The sequence below is a fragment of the Salvelinus fontinalis genome, chromosome 24 (assembly GCF_029448725.1).
Source record: "Salvelinus fontinalis isolate EN_2023a chromosome 24, ASM2944872v1, whole genome shotgun sequence".
Lineage (NCBI taxonomy): Eukaryota > Metazoa > Chordata > Actinopteri > Salmoniformes > Salmonidae > Salvelinus > Salvelinus fontinalis.
The window spans coordinates 30,188,721-30,206,019 of record NC_074688.1 but is presented as its reverse complement, the minus strand read 5'-3'; the positions used below and the strand labels follow the sequence as shown (position 1 = coordinate 30,206,019).

Below are 17,299 nucleotides of genomic sequence, written 5' to 3'. Positions count from 1 at the left end.
TAAGAGCAGTCTGAATGTGTGGACCCTGCCGTGTCACAGAGATTTTTCATGCGTGCGACCAGAGAAAGTGCCTTTCTTGTTGACCTTTTATATTGACAACGTTTTTGTCCGGTTGAAATATTATCGATAATTTAGGCTAATAACAACCTGAGGATTGAATATAAACATCGTTCGACATGTTTCTATGAACTTAATGGATACAATTTAGATTTTTTTGTCTGCCTGTTTTGACTGTGTTTGAGCCTGTGGATTACTGAAGAAAACGCGCAAACAAAACGGGGGTTTTGGATATAAAGAGACTTTATCGAACAAAAGGAACATTTATTGAGTAAATGAATGTCTTCTGAGTGCAAACATATGAAGATCATCAAAGGTAGGGGATTCATTTTATCTCTATTTCTGACTTGTGTAACTCTTCTACTTGGCTGGTTACTGTTTGTAAGGATTTGTCTGCTGGGCTATGTTCTCAAATAATCGTAAGGTATGCTTTCGCCGTAAAGCATTTATTAAATCTGGCACCGTGGTTGGATTCACAAGAAGTTAATCTTTAAACCTATATAAAATATGTTTTGTTTTCTGAATTTTTATAATGAATATTTCTGTATTTGAATTTGGCGCTATGCAATCTCACTGGATGTTGGCCAGGTGGGACACTAGCGTAACACACTAACAAACCGTGTGCGCGGACAGGCGGACACAGATACCCACTAAAACATGCACACAAGCATGCAAACACACACACACGGTTCTCTAACAGAAACATACTGTCATGTGCTTTTGGCCATATTAGGTTTATTCCCATGAGAACACACAGAAAACAGATGACATTCCAGATATGGGAGCAGTTTTTTTTCTCTAATGATAAATTATCTTTATGTAAATGGCATAAATATGATGCTACAATGTCACAGTGAAATAAAATACATTGATGGGACAAGTGTCCAGAAAAATGCAAATAAATGTTACAGAAGGGGGGAAGGGTTAACGTTTAAGAGATTTGTCATTTTAGCTATCATCCACGTATTGGTTGTCAATATCTGTAGAAAATGTTAATTGCAGTTTGCATGCCTAGAAAATACCCTGTATTATTAGCAGTGTATTAAACTTGCTATGTCGAGGGGACAGTTCATTATCATGCAAGCTCTGTCACAAACATCCTCAAAATACAACTGTAGAAAATATGACAGGGTCATACACTCTCTCAAGCAGAGACAACAGGAGCTAGCTGAGTCCAGACCAGGACTATGGGTAGAATAAAACTGAATCTGGACATCTGCAAAATTTGTGTTCTCGAATAATAGTTTCATTGTTTTTTTATATAAAGAGAACTAACCAAAGGTTAAAGAAGAGGAATAGCACTAATAGCTTATATTATGTCACAGTGCAGGGAAGAAACACGCATGAGCGTAGACATCATTATAAACTTGCTTGTATCATCAGAAGCCTATACACAACACCATGCACTAAAATATGCACCAGTCAGGGGCAGGAGGGGGGACAGGGATGGAGGAAAGGGGGGCATATCAGGGTCACAGGACTTGTGCTTATGTATCATGAGTATCAAAATGAGGTACTGCACGTTGCTCTGGTTCCAATACTGAGGAACTCTCTGGGCCCTGTGTTTTGCTCTAGTATATTCCTCACACGTAATGCGATTAAGCATGACAGTGGAAATGCAAGGGTGATTGGACAAAATGTGAAACGAAGATGATTGTACCCAATACAAAGAGACAAAGCTTGATCTATGAGCTGAACTGAGCTGAGCTCCACTTCCTGCCTACAGGAATGAAGGAGGGTTAAAGCGCGGCTGCGTACATATTGCCTTCAATTAAGAGTTTCCATAGTGGAGTAATAACAAAGCGTGATGGGATTGAAGATAATGATCTGGTCCGCACATATTCTGTCATTGTGTTAGGAGCAGCAGGGAGCAACGTGGGGAGATATTAGCCAATAGATGGAATCAATACTCGATCAGCAGAATCAACAACCTCTAAAATGAAGTTATTGGATCATTTGTAAGATGTGATATTCATTCATCATGGCTACCTGTTCCACTTCAGGTTACAGTATATCACTTGAGCTATTACTAGTGTAATGGAAATATGTGGTCGCCTCAAATATATAAAGACAATACGACCTATCTGGAGTAAGTGTGTGTGTCTGTGTTTGTGTGTATTTGTGTCTACAAAACAAATATATACTATAGATTGACACTCTAGAGAAGTATTGCATGGGGAGGGGGATCTTTGATCTCCAAGCAATGCAATGGAACAAGCTGGCCATTGACTAAATTAAGCATAGTCTTTAGTAACTTTGTCTCTAGTTTGGCTTATCTGAAGTAGTCAGTCCAGTCCGGGCTGCTCTTTCAGAGCTGCAGCTGAGCCGTTGATCTCCCCCCTCTCCCCCTCCTCCCCCTTGTCCACCTCTTTGGAGAGAGGGTTGTGGGTGGACATGGGCTCCAGGGTGTAGGGTTTGGGGAGCTCGGGCGTCAGCAGAGAGAGCGTGGGGAGCAGCTGGCCCTCTCGTAGTGTAGCGGCTAGCTCTTTAGCGCTGCACGACGGTGTGTTGGTCTCGTAGATGTCGTGGAAGCTGTTGTAGTCCACCTCGTAGAAGCCCTTCTCCAGAGACAGGACTGGGGTGAAACGCCAGCCCCACAACACCTCTTTGTCCAGATAAGAGCTCCGGGCCTGGCAGGTCATCCCTGTACGCACACACACACACACACACACACATAAAATGAGAGCCAGAAGGAGGGCGTAATAGTAAATTATTCACAAAGAAGGCTCAACTCCAGAGTCAATAACGGTCTGAGGTCAGAGAGGATCAGTGAGAATAAGGTACGAGGAGCATCAGGAGTGAGAGGTCCAAGAAGATGTATTCCACCTGGGATTCTCTGTGTGTCTACACCAATGTCCATGCTTCTGGATCCTCTGTCTCATAACCTGATATGAATCCAAAGTATTATAAATTAGATGTCACTAACCATACAGCCCTCGCTGTAGTGTCCAACATAATACATGGGGAATATCTATCCACATTGAGTATGTAGACTATACTGCCCTAGCAAGCAAAAGGGCAGTAACTGCACATTTGGTCAAAAATGTGTTAATGACATTTAATACCTGCTTTATCATGTGAACATACAGTATATCCTGCCACCATTGTTTGGTGTTATGGAGAAAATGGGAGGTCATGTTTGCAGTAGCTGCAAAAAAGTTACAGTGAAAGCAAGGGAAAAAAACAGTAACTGCCATCACTTACCTCAGTAAATAACTTTTAGCTTTGGGCTGCAGTGTCTACGGTTTATCTTGGTATTATTGATTGTTCTTTGCTAATACAAGTATCAAACTATATGAAACTGACAACCACATATAAATAAATCTATGAACACAAGTTTGTGCAATAATACATTGTCATGGGGCGGCAGGGTAGCCTAGTGGTTAGAGCGTTGGGCTAGTAACCGAAAGGTTGCAAGTTCAAATCCCCGAGCTGACAAGGTACAAATCTGTCGTTCTGCCCCTGAACAAGGCAGTTAACCCACTGTTCCTAGGCCGTCATTGAAAATAAGAGTTTGTTCTTAACTGACTTGCCTAGTTAAATAAAAAGGTTAAATGTAAGTCGCTCTGGATAAGAGCGTCTGCTAAATGACTTAAATGTAAATGTTAAATGTCATGGAAACGTATTCCAGTAGGTGTACAAGCAAGAAGGCAGGAACTGCCGTTTAGGGTCAAAGGTCATGTCAGAGGTCAGGGTCAATATGAATAAAACATAACCTGTTAGTAAGACAACAAATAACCACATTTACAGTGATCAACCTACAACTAATTTGGTTTGACAATAAAAACCCTTTAAAGCCATTCTTCTCAGTTCCAGTTAATTACCTGCTCTTTTGCTTGCTAGGGCAAAATACTGGAGGGTCCTCATTGTAATTGACAGCACACAGCGTCCTTGATACACAATCAATTGATCTGCGAAGCCAACTGCTTCTTTAGGTAACTGGCATAGGAAAAAAAAGTATTGGTGAATCACTGAATAAACATCTCTTGGTCTGTTGGGGAAAACAAAGACCCACCTATCTGCTGTGATATGTAGCTAAATAACAGCATCTACAGCAGCCTACTACTCTCCTGCTGTGATTACATCAGGGCATAGTAAATCCATTACTCTGGGTGGGAAGAAGACACAAACACTATCTATTATATGGGAAGAGAGAGAAAGATGTGGTATGATCCTGTTGACTCAGCTTGGTCTCATAGTCTAGACGTAACATAGTAAACAAACTGGGATACCGAATGAGTACAAATCTGGGACACCAAATTAGTATGATATGTTACGTTTGGTATGGTTACATAAGACAGATGGCTACTTAAGACAAAAATAAAAGCAGGGTGGTTGGTCGGGGTGGATGGGTGGGCGTACTACACGAATGTCTAGCAACTCAAAGGTTGCTAACGTTAGCAACCTAGCCACCTAGCTAGAATTCTTAACATAACGTATGTTTTGCAAAATCGTAACATATTGCACGTTTAGTAAATTCGTAACATATACGTTTAGTAAATTTGTAACATATTATATGTTTAGTAAATTCGTAACATATAATATGAATTGTGAAATAGCATATGAAATGGGTGATGGACAGCCACAAATTAATACATACCACCCAAAAGTAACATATCATACTAAATGGATATCTGGGATTTACAGACAGAATAATACGAAATCCTCTGAGACCTGGTTGGTTGACTGTAACCAGTGTTTGTTCATGTTTCAAATTAAGCAATAAATCCACTTTATAATGTACAATAGATGTTTTCTATACAATTCCAACATCTAGGTTAACACATGAATTACATGTGGGCTCAGTGTATATTATGCAAATGTTTTCAGGCTACACAAGAAACCTACAGTATATGTGGTTAGATTATCATATAAATGTTACATCTTGTTACATAATACAAAACAAGATTCTATATTTAACACATTCATGAATCAGTTAGTCATTCTGTTTTAAGTTTGACACGCTTTTCTTTGAAATCACACAGTGAGCAATAGGGATATTGGAGAAGAATGTTCAGTAAACAGACAAAATGTATTTATCTCTCTCCCTACCATCCGTCCCTATCATTATACATAGGACAAAGTTTATTCTCTCATTTAAAGGGATGCATACCCAAGGACATCTTTATATAGATTTCAGCGTTTACACAACAACAAAAATGTCAGAAAATGGAATAAAACAGGAATATTTGGTCTATAAATAAGGTGAAACTTTCTCATCCCCCAACTCTTCTGAGAACATTAAAAACAACAGCAGTGCATATAGGCAACAAGAAACACTGCAGGAAGTTATTTTATGACTAGTGTCTTTGGGCGTCGTAACTCCAAAAGCTACTAAAACACAAAAAGTAAACCAGTGCTCATTCACCCCCTTGGCATCTTTCCTATTTCGTTGTCTTACAACCTGGAATTAAAATGGATTTTGGGGAGGGTTGTATCATTTGATTTACACAACATGCCTACCACTTTGAAGATGCTAAATATTTTTTATTGTGAAACAAACAAGAAATAAGACAAAAAACAGAATTTGAGCGTGCATAACTATTTGCCCATTCTTCAAGGCAAAACTGCTCCCGCTCCTTCAAGTTGGGTGGGTTCTGCTGGTGTACAGCAATCTTTAAGTCGATACCACAGATTCTCAATTGGATTGAGGTCTGGGCTTTGACTAGGCCATTCCAAGACATTTAAATGTCCCCCGTTAAACCACTCAAGTGTTGCTTTAGCAGTATGCTTAGGGTCATTGTCCTGCTGGAAGGGGAACCTCCGTCCCAGTCTCAAACATCTGGAAGACTGAAACAGGTTTCCCTCAAGAATTGCCCTGTATTTAGTGCCATCAATCATTCCTTCAATTCTGACCAGTTTCCCAGTCCCTGCAGATGAAAAACATCCCCACAGCATGATGCTGCCACCACCATGCTTCACTGTGCGGGAGAGTATTCTCGGGGTGATGAGAGGTGTTGGGTTTGCGCCAGACATAGCGTTTTCCTTGATGGCCAAAATCTCAATTTTAGTCTCATCTGACCAGAGTACCTTCTTCCATATGTTTGGGGAGTCTCGCACATGCCTTTTGGCGAACACCAAATGTGTTTGCTTATTTCTTTCTTTAAGCAATTTTTTTTTTCTTCTGGCCCCTCTTCCGTAAAGCCCAGCTCTGTGGATTGTACGGCTTAAAGTGGTCCTATGAACAGATACTAAAATCTCCGCTGTGGAGCTTTGCACCTCGTTCAGGGTTATCTTTGGTCTCTTTGTTGCCTCTCTGATTAATTCCCTCCATGCCTGGTCCGTGAATTTTGGTGGGCGGCCCTCTCTTGGCAGGTTTGTTGTGGTGCTATATTCTTTCCACTTTATAATAATGGATTTAATGGTGTTCGGTGGGATGTTTAGACTTTCGGACTTTTTTTTTTATAAGCCAACCCTGATCTGTACTTCTCCACATCTTTGTCCCTGACCTGGTTTGGAGAGCTCTGTGATCTTCATGGTGCCACTTGCTTAGTAGTACCCCTTGCTTAGTGGTGTTGCAGAATCTGGGGCCTTTCAGAACAGGTGTATATATACTGAGATGTGACAGATCATGTGACACTTAGATTGCACACAGGTTAACTTTATTTAACTAATTACGTGGCTTCTGAAGGTAATTGGTTGCACCAGATCTTATTTAGGGTTTTCGTAGCAAAGGGGGTGAATACGTATGCATGCACCACTTTTCAGTTTTTAATTTTTTTAAATTTTTTGAAAGAAATCGTTTTTTAAATTTCACTTCACCAATTTGAATTATTTTGTGTATGTCCATTACATGAAATCCAAATAAAATCCATTACAGGTTGTAATGCAACAAAATAGGAAAAACGCAAAGGGGGAAGAAAACTTTTGCAAGGCTCTCGCTGTTGTTCACCACAATTTCTCTACAGCTCTTCTCAAAGTTGGGATTGGAATAATCCATGGGCTTTTTTAACACTACGCCACGGTGGTCTCTACCCACCCCTCCCCTCCATCCCCATCCACAGTCACTTCTCAGGGCCATCAAAATTGAAGAGGCATGTGTGGGAGAGGGATGTCATCTCTCTGCATCATTCATTTAGCATCCAGCAGCAGCACAACGGAGCCCATTCACTCACATACTGGACCTGGATCCCTCTTAATTCTGAGAGTCAATAGAACACTGGAACGTGTTTCTGGCCCCTTAAGAACACTAGCCAGCACCTCAACATCAGGGTTCCGCTGGCTATTTCTATCTAGAGAGCTGTGTGTGTGCTGCCTGACAGTGAGTTCAGCTGACACAATGGAACGCTCGTACGCATGTGCGCATGCCCGCACACACACCACTAGGTAACACAGTTTCTCTGGACCCCCGCAAAGTCTATTAATGCCAAAGAATGCAGTCCCTCCATCCTCAAAACCCTAGCTTAGAAGGGATTGTTTCATTATGCAGTGTACTATCTATATCTATATATCGTAATTAGTTGCTATTTATAAACTTTTTATAAAAATTACACATCAAATAGCCTAACAGAGGATAAATTCAGCCACTATTTACTGTTGAACTCAGTGAGTTTTGTCTGGCTTATAGCCTACACCAGTGGTTCCCAAACTTTTTATAGTCCCGTTCCCCTTCAAACATTCAACCTCCAGCTGCATACCCCCTCTAGCACCAGGGTCAGCGCACTCTCAAATATTGTTTTTTTGCCATCATTGTAAGCCCGCCACACACACAATATACAATACATTTATTAAACATAAGAATGAGTGTGAGTTTTTGTCACAACCCGGCTCATGGGAAGTGACAAAGAGCTCTTATAGGATCAGGGCACAAATAATAATAATCAATAATTCTGCTCTTTATTTAACCATCTTACATATAAAACCTTATTTGTTCATCGAAAATTGTTAATAACTCACCACAGATTAATGAGAAGGGTGTGTTTGAAAGGATGCACATAACTCGGCAATGTTGGGTTGATTTGGAGTCTTAACTAATTTTTACACACAGTCTGTACCTGTGTTTAGTTTTCATGCTAGCGATGGCCAAGAATCCACTCTCACGTCCCAGAGTTGCCTCTTCACTGTTGATGTTGAAACTGGTGTTTTGCAGGTACTATTTAATGAAGCTGCCAGTTGAGGACTTGAGGCGTCTGTTTCTCAAACTAGACACTCTAATGTACTTTTCCTCTTGCTCAGTTGTGCACCGGGGCCTCCCACTCCTCTTTCTATTCTGGTTAGAGCCAGTTTGCGCTGTTCTGTGAAGGGAGTAGTACACAGCGTTGTACGAGATCTTCAGTTTCTTGGCAATTTCTCACATGGAATAGCCTTCATTTCTCAGAACAAGAATAGATTGACGAGTTTCAGAAGAAAGTTATTTGTTTCTGGCCCTTTTGAGCCTGTAATCAAACCCACAAATGCTGATGCTCCAGATACTCAACTAGTCTAAAGAAGGCCAGTTTAATTGCTTCTTTAATTGAGACAACAATTTTCAGCTGTGCTAACATAACTGCAAAAGGGTTTTCTAATGATCAATTAGCCTTTTAAAAGGATAAACTTGGATTAGCTAACACAATGTGCCATTGGAACACAGGAGTGATAGTTGCTGATGATGGGCCTCTGTATTCCTGTGTAGATATTCCATTAAAAATCTGCCGTTTCCAGCTACAATAGTCATTTACAACATTAACAATGTCTACACTGTATTTCTGATCAATTTGATGTTATTTTAATGGACAAAAAAAATAGTTTTCTTTCAAAAACAAGGACATTTCTAAGTGACCCCAAACTTTTGAACGGTAGTGTAGGTACGTGGTTGCAAAGGGTATCAGTGTCTTGCCAAGGCAGGATACTCTGAGTGCAACCCAATCCAGAAATCTGGCAGTGGCATCGGATTAAGTTACATTTTCAAAGAACCACTTGTTGCAATTTCGATGAGGCTCTCTTATTCAGATATTGGTGTGCTGGAGGCAAGGCATGAAAGGGATAACACATTCAGTTGTTTGTGTCATCTGTTTCAGGAAAGTACCTGTGTAATTGCGTACCCAACTCACTCGGGTGCTTCGCTATATCACATCTGACATTGTTCGTAAGCTTAAGTTCATTTGCACAAAAAAATCATACAATTATGGAAAGACCTGTGTGTTGTCCTTGTTAATGTAGACAGAGAGGCATTCCAACTTCTTAAATCATAGCCTTAATTTTTTCCTGCACATTGAATATAGTTGCAGAGAGTCCCTGTAATTCTAGATTAAGATCATTCAGGCGAGAAAAAACATCACCCAGATAGGCCAGTCGTGTGAGAAACTCGTCATCATGCAAGCGGTCAGACAAGTGAAAATGATGGTCAGTAAAGAAAACTTTAATCTCGTCTCTCAATTCAAAGAAACGTGTCAATACTTCGTCCCTTGATAACCAGCGCACTTCTGTATGTTGTAAAAGAGTTACATGGTCGCTGCCCATGTCATTACATAGCGCAGAAAATACACAGAGTTCAGGGACCTTGCTTTAACAAAGTTAACCATTTTCACTGTAATGTCCAAAACGTCTTTCAAGTTATCAGGCATTCCCTTGGCTCCCTTGGTAGCATGAGCCTCTCGGTGGATGCTGCAGTGTACCCAAGTGGCGTCCGGCGCAACTGCTTGCATGTGTGTTAACACTTCACGATGTCTCCCTGTCATGGCTTTTGCGCCATCAGTACAGATACCAGCACATCTTGACCACCTAAGACCATTTGATGTCACAAAGCAGTTCAGTACTTTAAAATTATCCTCTCCTGTTGTCCTTGTTTCCAGTGGTTTGCAGAAGAGGATGTCTTCCTTATTTGACCCCCCATAAACATAAAGGACATATACCAGGAGCTGTGCCAGGCCCGACACGTCTGTTGACTCATCGAGCTGTAACGCATAGAATTCACTGGCTTGTATGCGTAGCAGTAATTGTTTCAAAACATCTACTGCCATGTCACTGATGCATTGTGAAACAATGTTGTTTAATGAAGTCATTGTCTGTATAGTTTTTTGGGCCTTTTCTTCCAGGATTGTCCCAGCCATATCCACGGCAGCAGGAATAATTAAGTCCTCCACAATAGTATGGGGCTTGCCTGTCCTAGCCACTCAGTAGCTTACCATATAAGAGGCTTCTAGCCCCTTCTTATTAATGGTATCTGCTGCTTTTATACATGTCTTACTACTCAAAAGTAATTTCAATTCTCGCTCAAAAACCTCCTGTGGCTTATTTTTCGAATTGGCATGTTTTGTTTCTAAATGTCTGCGCAAGAGTGAAGGTTTCATTGAGTTGTGAGACAGTACTTTTGCACATATAACACACTGGGGTTGAGTGAATGGCACTACTCCCAATATAAGTGAACCCCAAATCAATGTAGTTCTCATCATATTTGCGCCTCTTCGATGGTCCAACGTCCCTGTCTGTTGTACGGTGCTTTCCCAGATAAGGGGGCAGTAGCTCTTCGGCTGCATCAGATTCACAAATGTCAGTGTCCATGCTAGCTGGTCTAACAACAAATGTACAATTACTGATGCTAGCATTGGATGTGCTCGTTGAAGCAGTAAAACTTGTGTCGTCGACAAGTGCAGGTGTAGTACTGCTGGTAGTAGCAATACTACCAGTAGAGCTGGTATGTGTCTCTACGGACGCAGGCTTTACTTTTTTTAAACAATTAATCCAATTTTGAGCAAACGGAATAAGCAGCAGCTACGTTTGGCTACATACAGACCGTTAGTGGAATTCCTGCGAGGGAGTAACGGTTGATGCGATTGGATGTTAATTATTTGACTAGGCTAACTGTATTTGACATTGTGTTGTTATCTCGCTGAACACTAGATGGTTGATTTTTTTGGGAGGGGGCAGTGAAACGAGGCTAGTCAGGCGAGAAAAAAAACTCACCCAAATGTATAGCCCCATTGGAAATCATAAATTGACTGTTTGAAAATGTGAAGATTTAAAAACAAAAATGTAACGCATACCCCAGTTTGGGAATACCTAGCCTACACAAATGGACTGCAATAGTCAAGGCAAATTAAATTAAATCAAATTAAATCCTACTTGAGAGACTCCCCTGGTCTCCTGATGTCCTGCTTTTTTTGTGTGAAAATGTTTTGAATGACTGTTGATATTGCAACCGCACAATTCAATCGCCGGTTCACCAGTATGAACGAAATCACAAACCGCTTTTTTTGTTAAATATCTGCTAAATATGATAATCTGTTTGCATCTGCTAATTTATGGGCTGTCAAGTCCAGACGACCTGTCCCCAGAGCTTCCTATACAGTTAATCTCTTTCCGTAACATGTTGTAACGGTCCTGACCAGTTTTATGTTGTTTTTGTATGTGTAATTGGTCAGGGCGTTAGTTTTGGGTGGGCAGTCTATGTTATCTGTTTCTATGTTGGTTTTGGTTGCCTGGTATGGCTCTTAATTAGAGGCAGGTGTTTTGCGTTCTCCTCTAATTAAGAGTCATATTTAGGTAGGGTGTTCTCACTGTTTGTTTGTGGGTGATTGTCTCCTGTGTCGTGTCGATGTATGTACCATACGGGACTGTTTGGCTGTTCGTTTTCGTTTCGATGTCGTCTGTTTCCTGTCCGTGAGTTTACGTGTAGTTATGTAAGTTTATGTTCAGGTTTCGTCAACGTCGTTTTCTTGTTTTGTAAATTTGAAAGTGTTTTGTGTTTCGTGTTGCCATCGTCGTATTCATAATAAAGATGGCTTATTTCCCTGAAGCTGCATTTTGGTCTGATGATCTTTCTCTCCTCTCCTCGTCTGAGGATGAGGAGAGCGACAGCCGTTACAGAATCACCCACCACGCTAAGACCAAGCGGCAAGGGAAAGCTCGACAGGAAAACAAGGATTTCTGGACTTGGGAGCAGATAATGAATGGAGAAGGTCCCTGGGCTAAGGCAGGAGAGAATCGCCGCTCTCAGGAAGAGAGGGAGGCAGCTAAAGCCCAGGAGCGGTGGTTTGAGGAGGCAGCAAGGAGACGTGGCTGGAAGCCCGAAAAGCCATGGGAGCAGCTGGAGGCACTGGGGAGAGCAGAGGCTACCGGAGAGAGGAACCGGAGCTATGAGGGAACGCGTCTGGCACGGAAGCCCAAAAAGCCCGTAAGTAATTCCCAAAAAATTTCTTGGGGGGGGGGCTAGGAGGTAGTGGGCCAAGGGCAGGTAGGAGACCTGCGCCCACTTCCCAGGCTTACCGTGGAGAGCGGGAGTACGGGCAGGCGCCGTGTTACGCAGTAGAGCGCACGGTGTCTCCTGTACGAGTGCATAGCCCAGTGCGGGTTATTCCACCTCCCCGCACTGGTAGGGCTAGATTGGGTATTGAGCCAGGTGTCATGAGGCCGGCTCAACGCGTCTGGTCTCCATTGCGTCTCCTCGGGCCGGCATACATGGCACCTGCCTTACGCATGGTTTCCCCGGTTCGCCTACATAGCCCGGTGCGGGTTATTCCACCTCCCTGCACTGGTCGGGCAACCGGGAGTATTCAACCAGGTAAGGTTGGGCAGGCTCAATGCTCAAGAGTGCCAGTACGCCTCCACGGTCCGGTATTTCCGGCGCCACCTCCCCGCCCCAGCCTAGTACCTACAGTGTCTACACTACGCACTAGGCTACCAGTGCGTATCCTGAGCCCTGTTCCTCCTCCACGCACTCTCCCTGTAGTGCGTGTATCTAGCCCGGTGCCTCCAGTTCCGGCACCACGCACTAAGCCACCTGTGCGTCTCCAGAGCCCTGAACACACTGTATCTTCTCCCCCTACTAATCCTGATGTGCTTGTCCTCAGCCCGGTGTCACCAGTGCCGGTACCTCGCATCAGGTATAGAGTGGGCTTTGAGAATGCAGTGTGCCCTGTCCCTGCTCCCCGCACTAGTAGGAAGGTGCTTATCCTTAGCACGGTGCCTCCAGTTCCGGCACCACGCACCAGGTCTACAGTGCGCCGTATCTGGCCAGAGCCATCCGTCTCCCCAGCGCCATCTGAGCCATCCGTCTCCCCAGCGCCGTCTGAGCCATCCGTCTGCCATGAGCCTGCAAAGCCGCCCGTCTGCCATGAGCCTGCAAAGCCGCCCGTCTGCCATGAGCCTACAGAGCCGTCCGCCAGACAGGAGCCGCTAGAGCCGTCCGCCAGACAGGAGCCGCTAGAGCCGTCCGCCAGACAGGATCTGCCAGAGCCGCCAGCCAGACAGGATCTGCCAGAGCCGCCAACCAGACAGGATCTGCCAGAGCCGCCAACCAGACAGGATCTGCCAGAGCCGCCAACCAGACAGGATCTGCCAGAGCCGCCAACCAAACAGGATCTGCCAGAGCCGCCAGCGAGCCATGAGCAGCCAGAGCCGTCAGAGAGCCATGAGCGTCGAGAGCCGTCAGCCCGCCATGAGCGTCGAGAGCCGTCAGCCCGCCATGAGCGTCGAGAGCCGTCAGCCCGCCATGAGCGTCGAGAGCCGTCAGCCCGCCATGAGCGTCGAGAGCCGTCAGCCCGCCATGAGCGTCGAGAGCCGTCAGCCCGCCATGAGCGTCGAGAGCCGTCAGCCCGCCATGAGCGTCGAGAGCCGTCAGCCCGCCATGAGCGTCGAGAGCCGTCAGCCCGCCATGAGCGTCGAGAGCCGTCAGTCTGCCATGAGCGTCGAGAGCCGTCAGCCTGCATAGACCTGCCAGAGTCCCTCAGCCAGGATCTGCCAGAGTTTATCAGCCGGGACCTGCCCCTTGTCCCGGTGTTGCCCCTTGTCCCGGTGTTGCCCCTTGTCCCGGTGTTGCCCCTTGTCCCGGTGCTGCCCCTTGTCCCGGTGCTGCCCCTTGTCCCGGTGCTGCCCCTTATCCCGGTGCTGGTCTTTATCCTGGTGCTGCCCCTTGTCCCGGTGCTGCCCCTTGTCCCGGTGCTGCCCCTTGTCCCGGTGCTGCCCTTTGTCCCGGTGCTGCCCCTTCTCCTGGTGCTGGCTGTTTATTTAGGGGATGTGAGTTTTAGAGTGGGCATTGGGAGGGGAAGACAAAAACGGGGAGTGACTATGGTGGTGTGGGGACAGCGTCCAGAGCCGGAGCCACCACCGTGGTCAACTGCCCACCCAGACCCTCCCCTGGACTTTGTGCTGGTGCGTCCGGAGTTCGCACCTTGAGGGGGGGGTTATGTAACGGTCCTGACCAGTTTTATGTTGTTTTTGTATGTGTAATTGGTCAGGGCGTTAGTTTTGGGTGGGCAGTCTATGTTATCTGTTTCTATGTTGGTTTTGGTTGCCTGGTATGGCTCTTAATTAGAGGCAGGTGTTTTGCGTTCTCCTCTAATTAAGAGTCATATTTAGGTAGGGTGTTCTCACTGTTTGTTTGTGGGTGATTGTCTCCTGTGTCGTGTCGATGTATGTACCATACGGGACTGTTTGGCTGTTCGTTTTCGTTTCGATGTCGTCTGTTTCCTGTCCGTGAGTTTACGTGTAGTTATGTAAGTTTATGTTCAGGTTTCGTCAACGTCGTTTTCTTGTTTTGTAAATTTGAAAGTGTTTTGTGTTTCGTGTTGCCATCGTCGTATTCATAATAAAGATGGCTTATTTCCCTGAAGCTGCATTTTGGTCTGATGATCCTTCTCTCCTCTCCTCGTCTGAGGATGAGGAGAGCGACAGCCGTTACACATGTTGAGACCAGCAATTCATTTGAATATGAGGCTAAATTAAAGATGTTGTAGAACTGCTGTATTTGAAGCTCTCTTCTGCCCAGTTTCCCTGATGTTGCTACGGCAGTCAATGTCACGCCCTGGCCTTAGTTATCTTTGTCTTCTGTAATATTTTGGTTAGGTCAGGGTGTGACAGGGGGGATGTTTGTCTGTATTTGTCTCGTCTTGGGTGGTTGTATGGTATAGGGGGTTTTGGTAGAGTATATGGGTTTGTGTTTGAGTGTAGGTGTCTAGGTATGTCTATGGTTGCCTGAATGGTTCTCAATCAGAGACAGCTGTCATTCATTGTCTCTGATTGGGAGCCATATTTAAGGCAGCCATAGGCATTAGGCTATTGTGGGTAATTGTCTATGTGTAGTGTTTAGTGTCAGCACTATTTGTTTGAATAGCTTCACGGTCGTCTGTTTGTTGTTTTTGTTCGTTTTCAAAATAAAAAGAAGATGCTGTTCTATCACGCTGCGCCTTGGTCCTCTCTACAAAGTTACGACGTTTGTGACAGTCAAGCTGTTTTTATCATCTCTGTAACTTCTGTGGAGAGATTGTTTTCTAAACTTAAACTCGTAAAGAACTACCTAAGAATCATTAGGCTCTTGGTCTGATATGCACTTTTGAACACCTGAGTAAGCGCCACTCATTGCACTGGAGCTGTCCTAGCCTTAGCCAATGGCATTTGTTCACCGACAGAACTCGTCGCACACACACACACACACACACACACACACACACACACACACACACACACACACACACACACACACACACACACACACACACACACACACACACACACACACACACACACACACACACACACACACACAGGATGACTGCTGGTAACACAATGCAGGCTGTATGGGGACACAGAACACCTTGTTTTCTCTTGTGCATTGCAATACTTGCTGACATGTGTTTTCTGTTCAGTTTGTCAGGGAGGATTAAAATGGTTATTAGCTTAGCTTGGCTTGAATTTTAAATGTAGAGGGTCTCATAAGATGTTCATTTGTGATATTGCATTTGAAGCAGGTTCTAATAAATAGTGTATGGACATTTTAATAATATATGTGCTGTGACAATGATAATCAGAGTATCGTACAAGACTATTTGATGTATTTGCTTTATATCTGTTACTGTTGCAATGACAAAGACATTGACATAATGTTCTTTGACATTAATTAATGTTTTCTAATTATCTGAAATGCTCAAGGCGAGAGAGAAATTAAAGTTGTCAGTGATATAAGCTGCCGACTCAGTGTTTTTGTCCAATCTACAGGGTGGTAAGGTCATTAGCATGAAATTGAAGCTGTTCCAATCCCTCATCACCTCTTAATATGCTGTCTCTGTCAGAATTCAGAACGCTGTAGCATTCTATCTGCAGGCAGCTCATACCTTACAGATTGTGTGTATGAGTGTTTATATGATAGACTCTGTTGACAGCAGCAGCAAATGTCAGATTTTATTTTTGTCAATGAGATTATGTGTCAGGTTTTGGCCAGGACTGTTCTGGTTTTTGTCACTAGATGTCCCCATTGCACCTTTTTTGAACCTTTTGTTTTTTCCTTGCTCTATTATTGTTTGCACCTGTGTGTTCCTTGTTAGTATTTAAACCCTGTGTGTTCCTCAGTTCTTTGCTCAGTGTTTGTACGTTAGCACCCAGCCCCAGCCCTGCTGTTAACTTTTTCTCTTGTTGGAGTTTCCAGAGGTTCTCTGGTATTGTTCTTGTTTATTTTGGATTAGTCTTTTGACGTTTGTTTTTTCCCTTGCTGTTCTTACCACTTTGTGGATTTTCTTTGTATTTTGGAAGATATCTATTTTTGTCTCTTGGCTTTTGTTTTGGACGTTGTGGATTTATATTTTTGCCGGAAGATCTTTCCTTTGATTAAACCACCGTCTCTAGTACTGCTGTGTCTGCCTCATCTTCTGGATTCTGCCGATTTATTAGTGACTTTCTCACACCGGGTCCTGACATTATGCTTATGCAATCAGATGCTTGCTGAAGGGCTATAAATGTCCACACTGCAAAAAATGTACACAAAAAGTGTAGTTTACTGTACTTCAAGAGATGGAGATGTGTTTTGCATTGGTGGCTGTTTAGCAAATCATCTGCTTGGCTATAGGAATGGATCCCACTAACCATCCAGAGGATTCCACTATTAGTCTGAAAATCCTTACTGTCTGTCAACAGCACGTTAACTACCGTACAAGCCTAGTAATTTATCACTGCAGCAGATGATGTACCTCATATAGAATCTATCTAGCCATAACAGAGCAGGCTAACAAACCTTTGTAATGACAAAAAGGTGAGCCATCATTCCCAAATTAGGTACTGTGGGCTTCGATCCAACAGTAAGAGTTGTAGACCTATGGTTCCTCTGGCTTATAGCCAATACCAAGATGACTGATCACTTGGGCCATTCGTCAGATGCAGTACAGATGCAATTTACACAAAGTCCACAAAATCAATGTCATTAGCAAGAGCCGACCATATCCCCCCGTAGCATTGATTTCCTCTCCTGCAGATTAACAAAATTTAATGCAAAATGGTTGAAGGCCACAATTCCCAGGTCAGGAGATGTCCTTCTGTTAATTCCGTGTGATTGCTAAAA

General features: G+C 43.7%; 1 protein-coding gene across 1 annotated transcript in view; it reads right to left on the bottom strand.

Annotated features, from left to right (window-relative positions):
• Positions 1–772: 772 nt before the first annotated feature.
• The window catches only part of LOC129822275 (G protein-activated inward rectifier potassium channel 4-like), a 39,782-nt gene continuing 23,255 nt past the window's right edge, over positions 773–17,299 (bottom strand). The window contains exon 4 of the mRNA XM_055880414.1: positions 773–2,701. Within this exon, the coding sequence (XP_055736389.1) occupies positions 2,343–2,701 (359 nt within the window). The 3' untranslated portion in view covers positions 773–2,342. The remainder of the gene's footprint in view (positions 2,702–17,299) is intronic.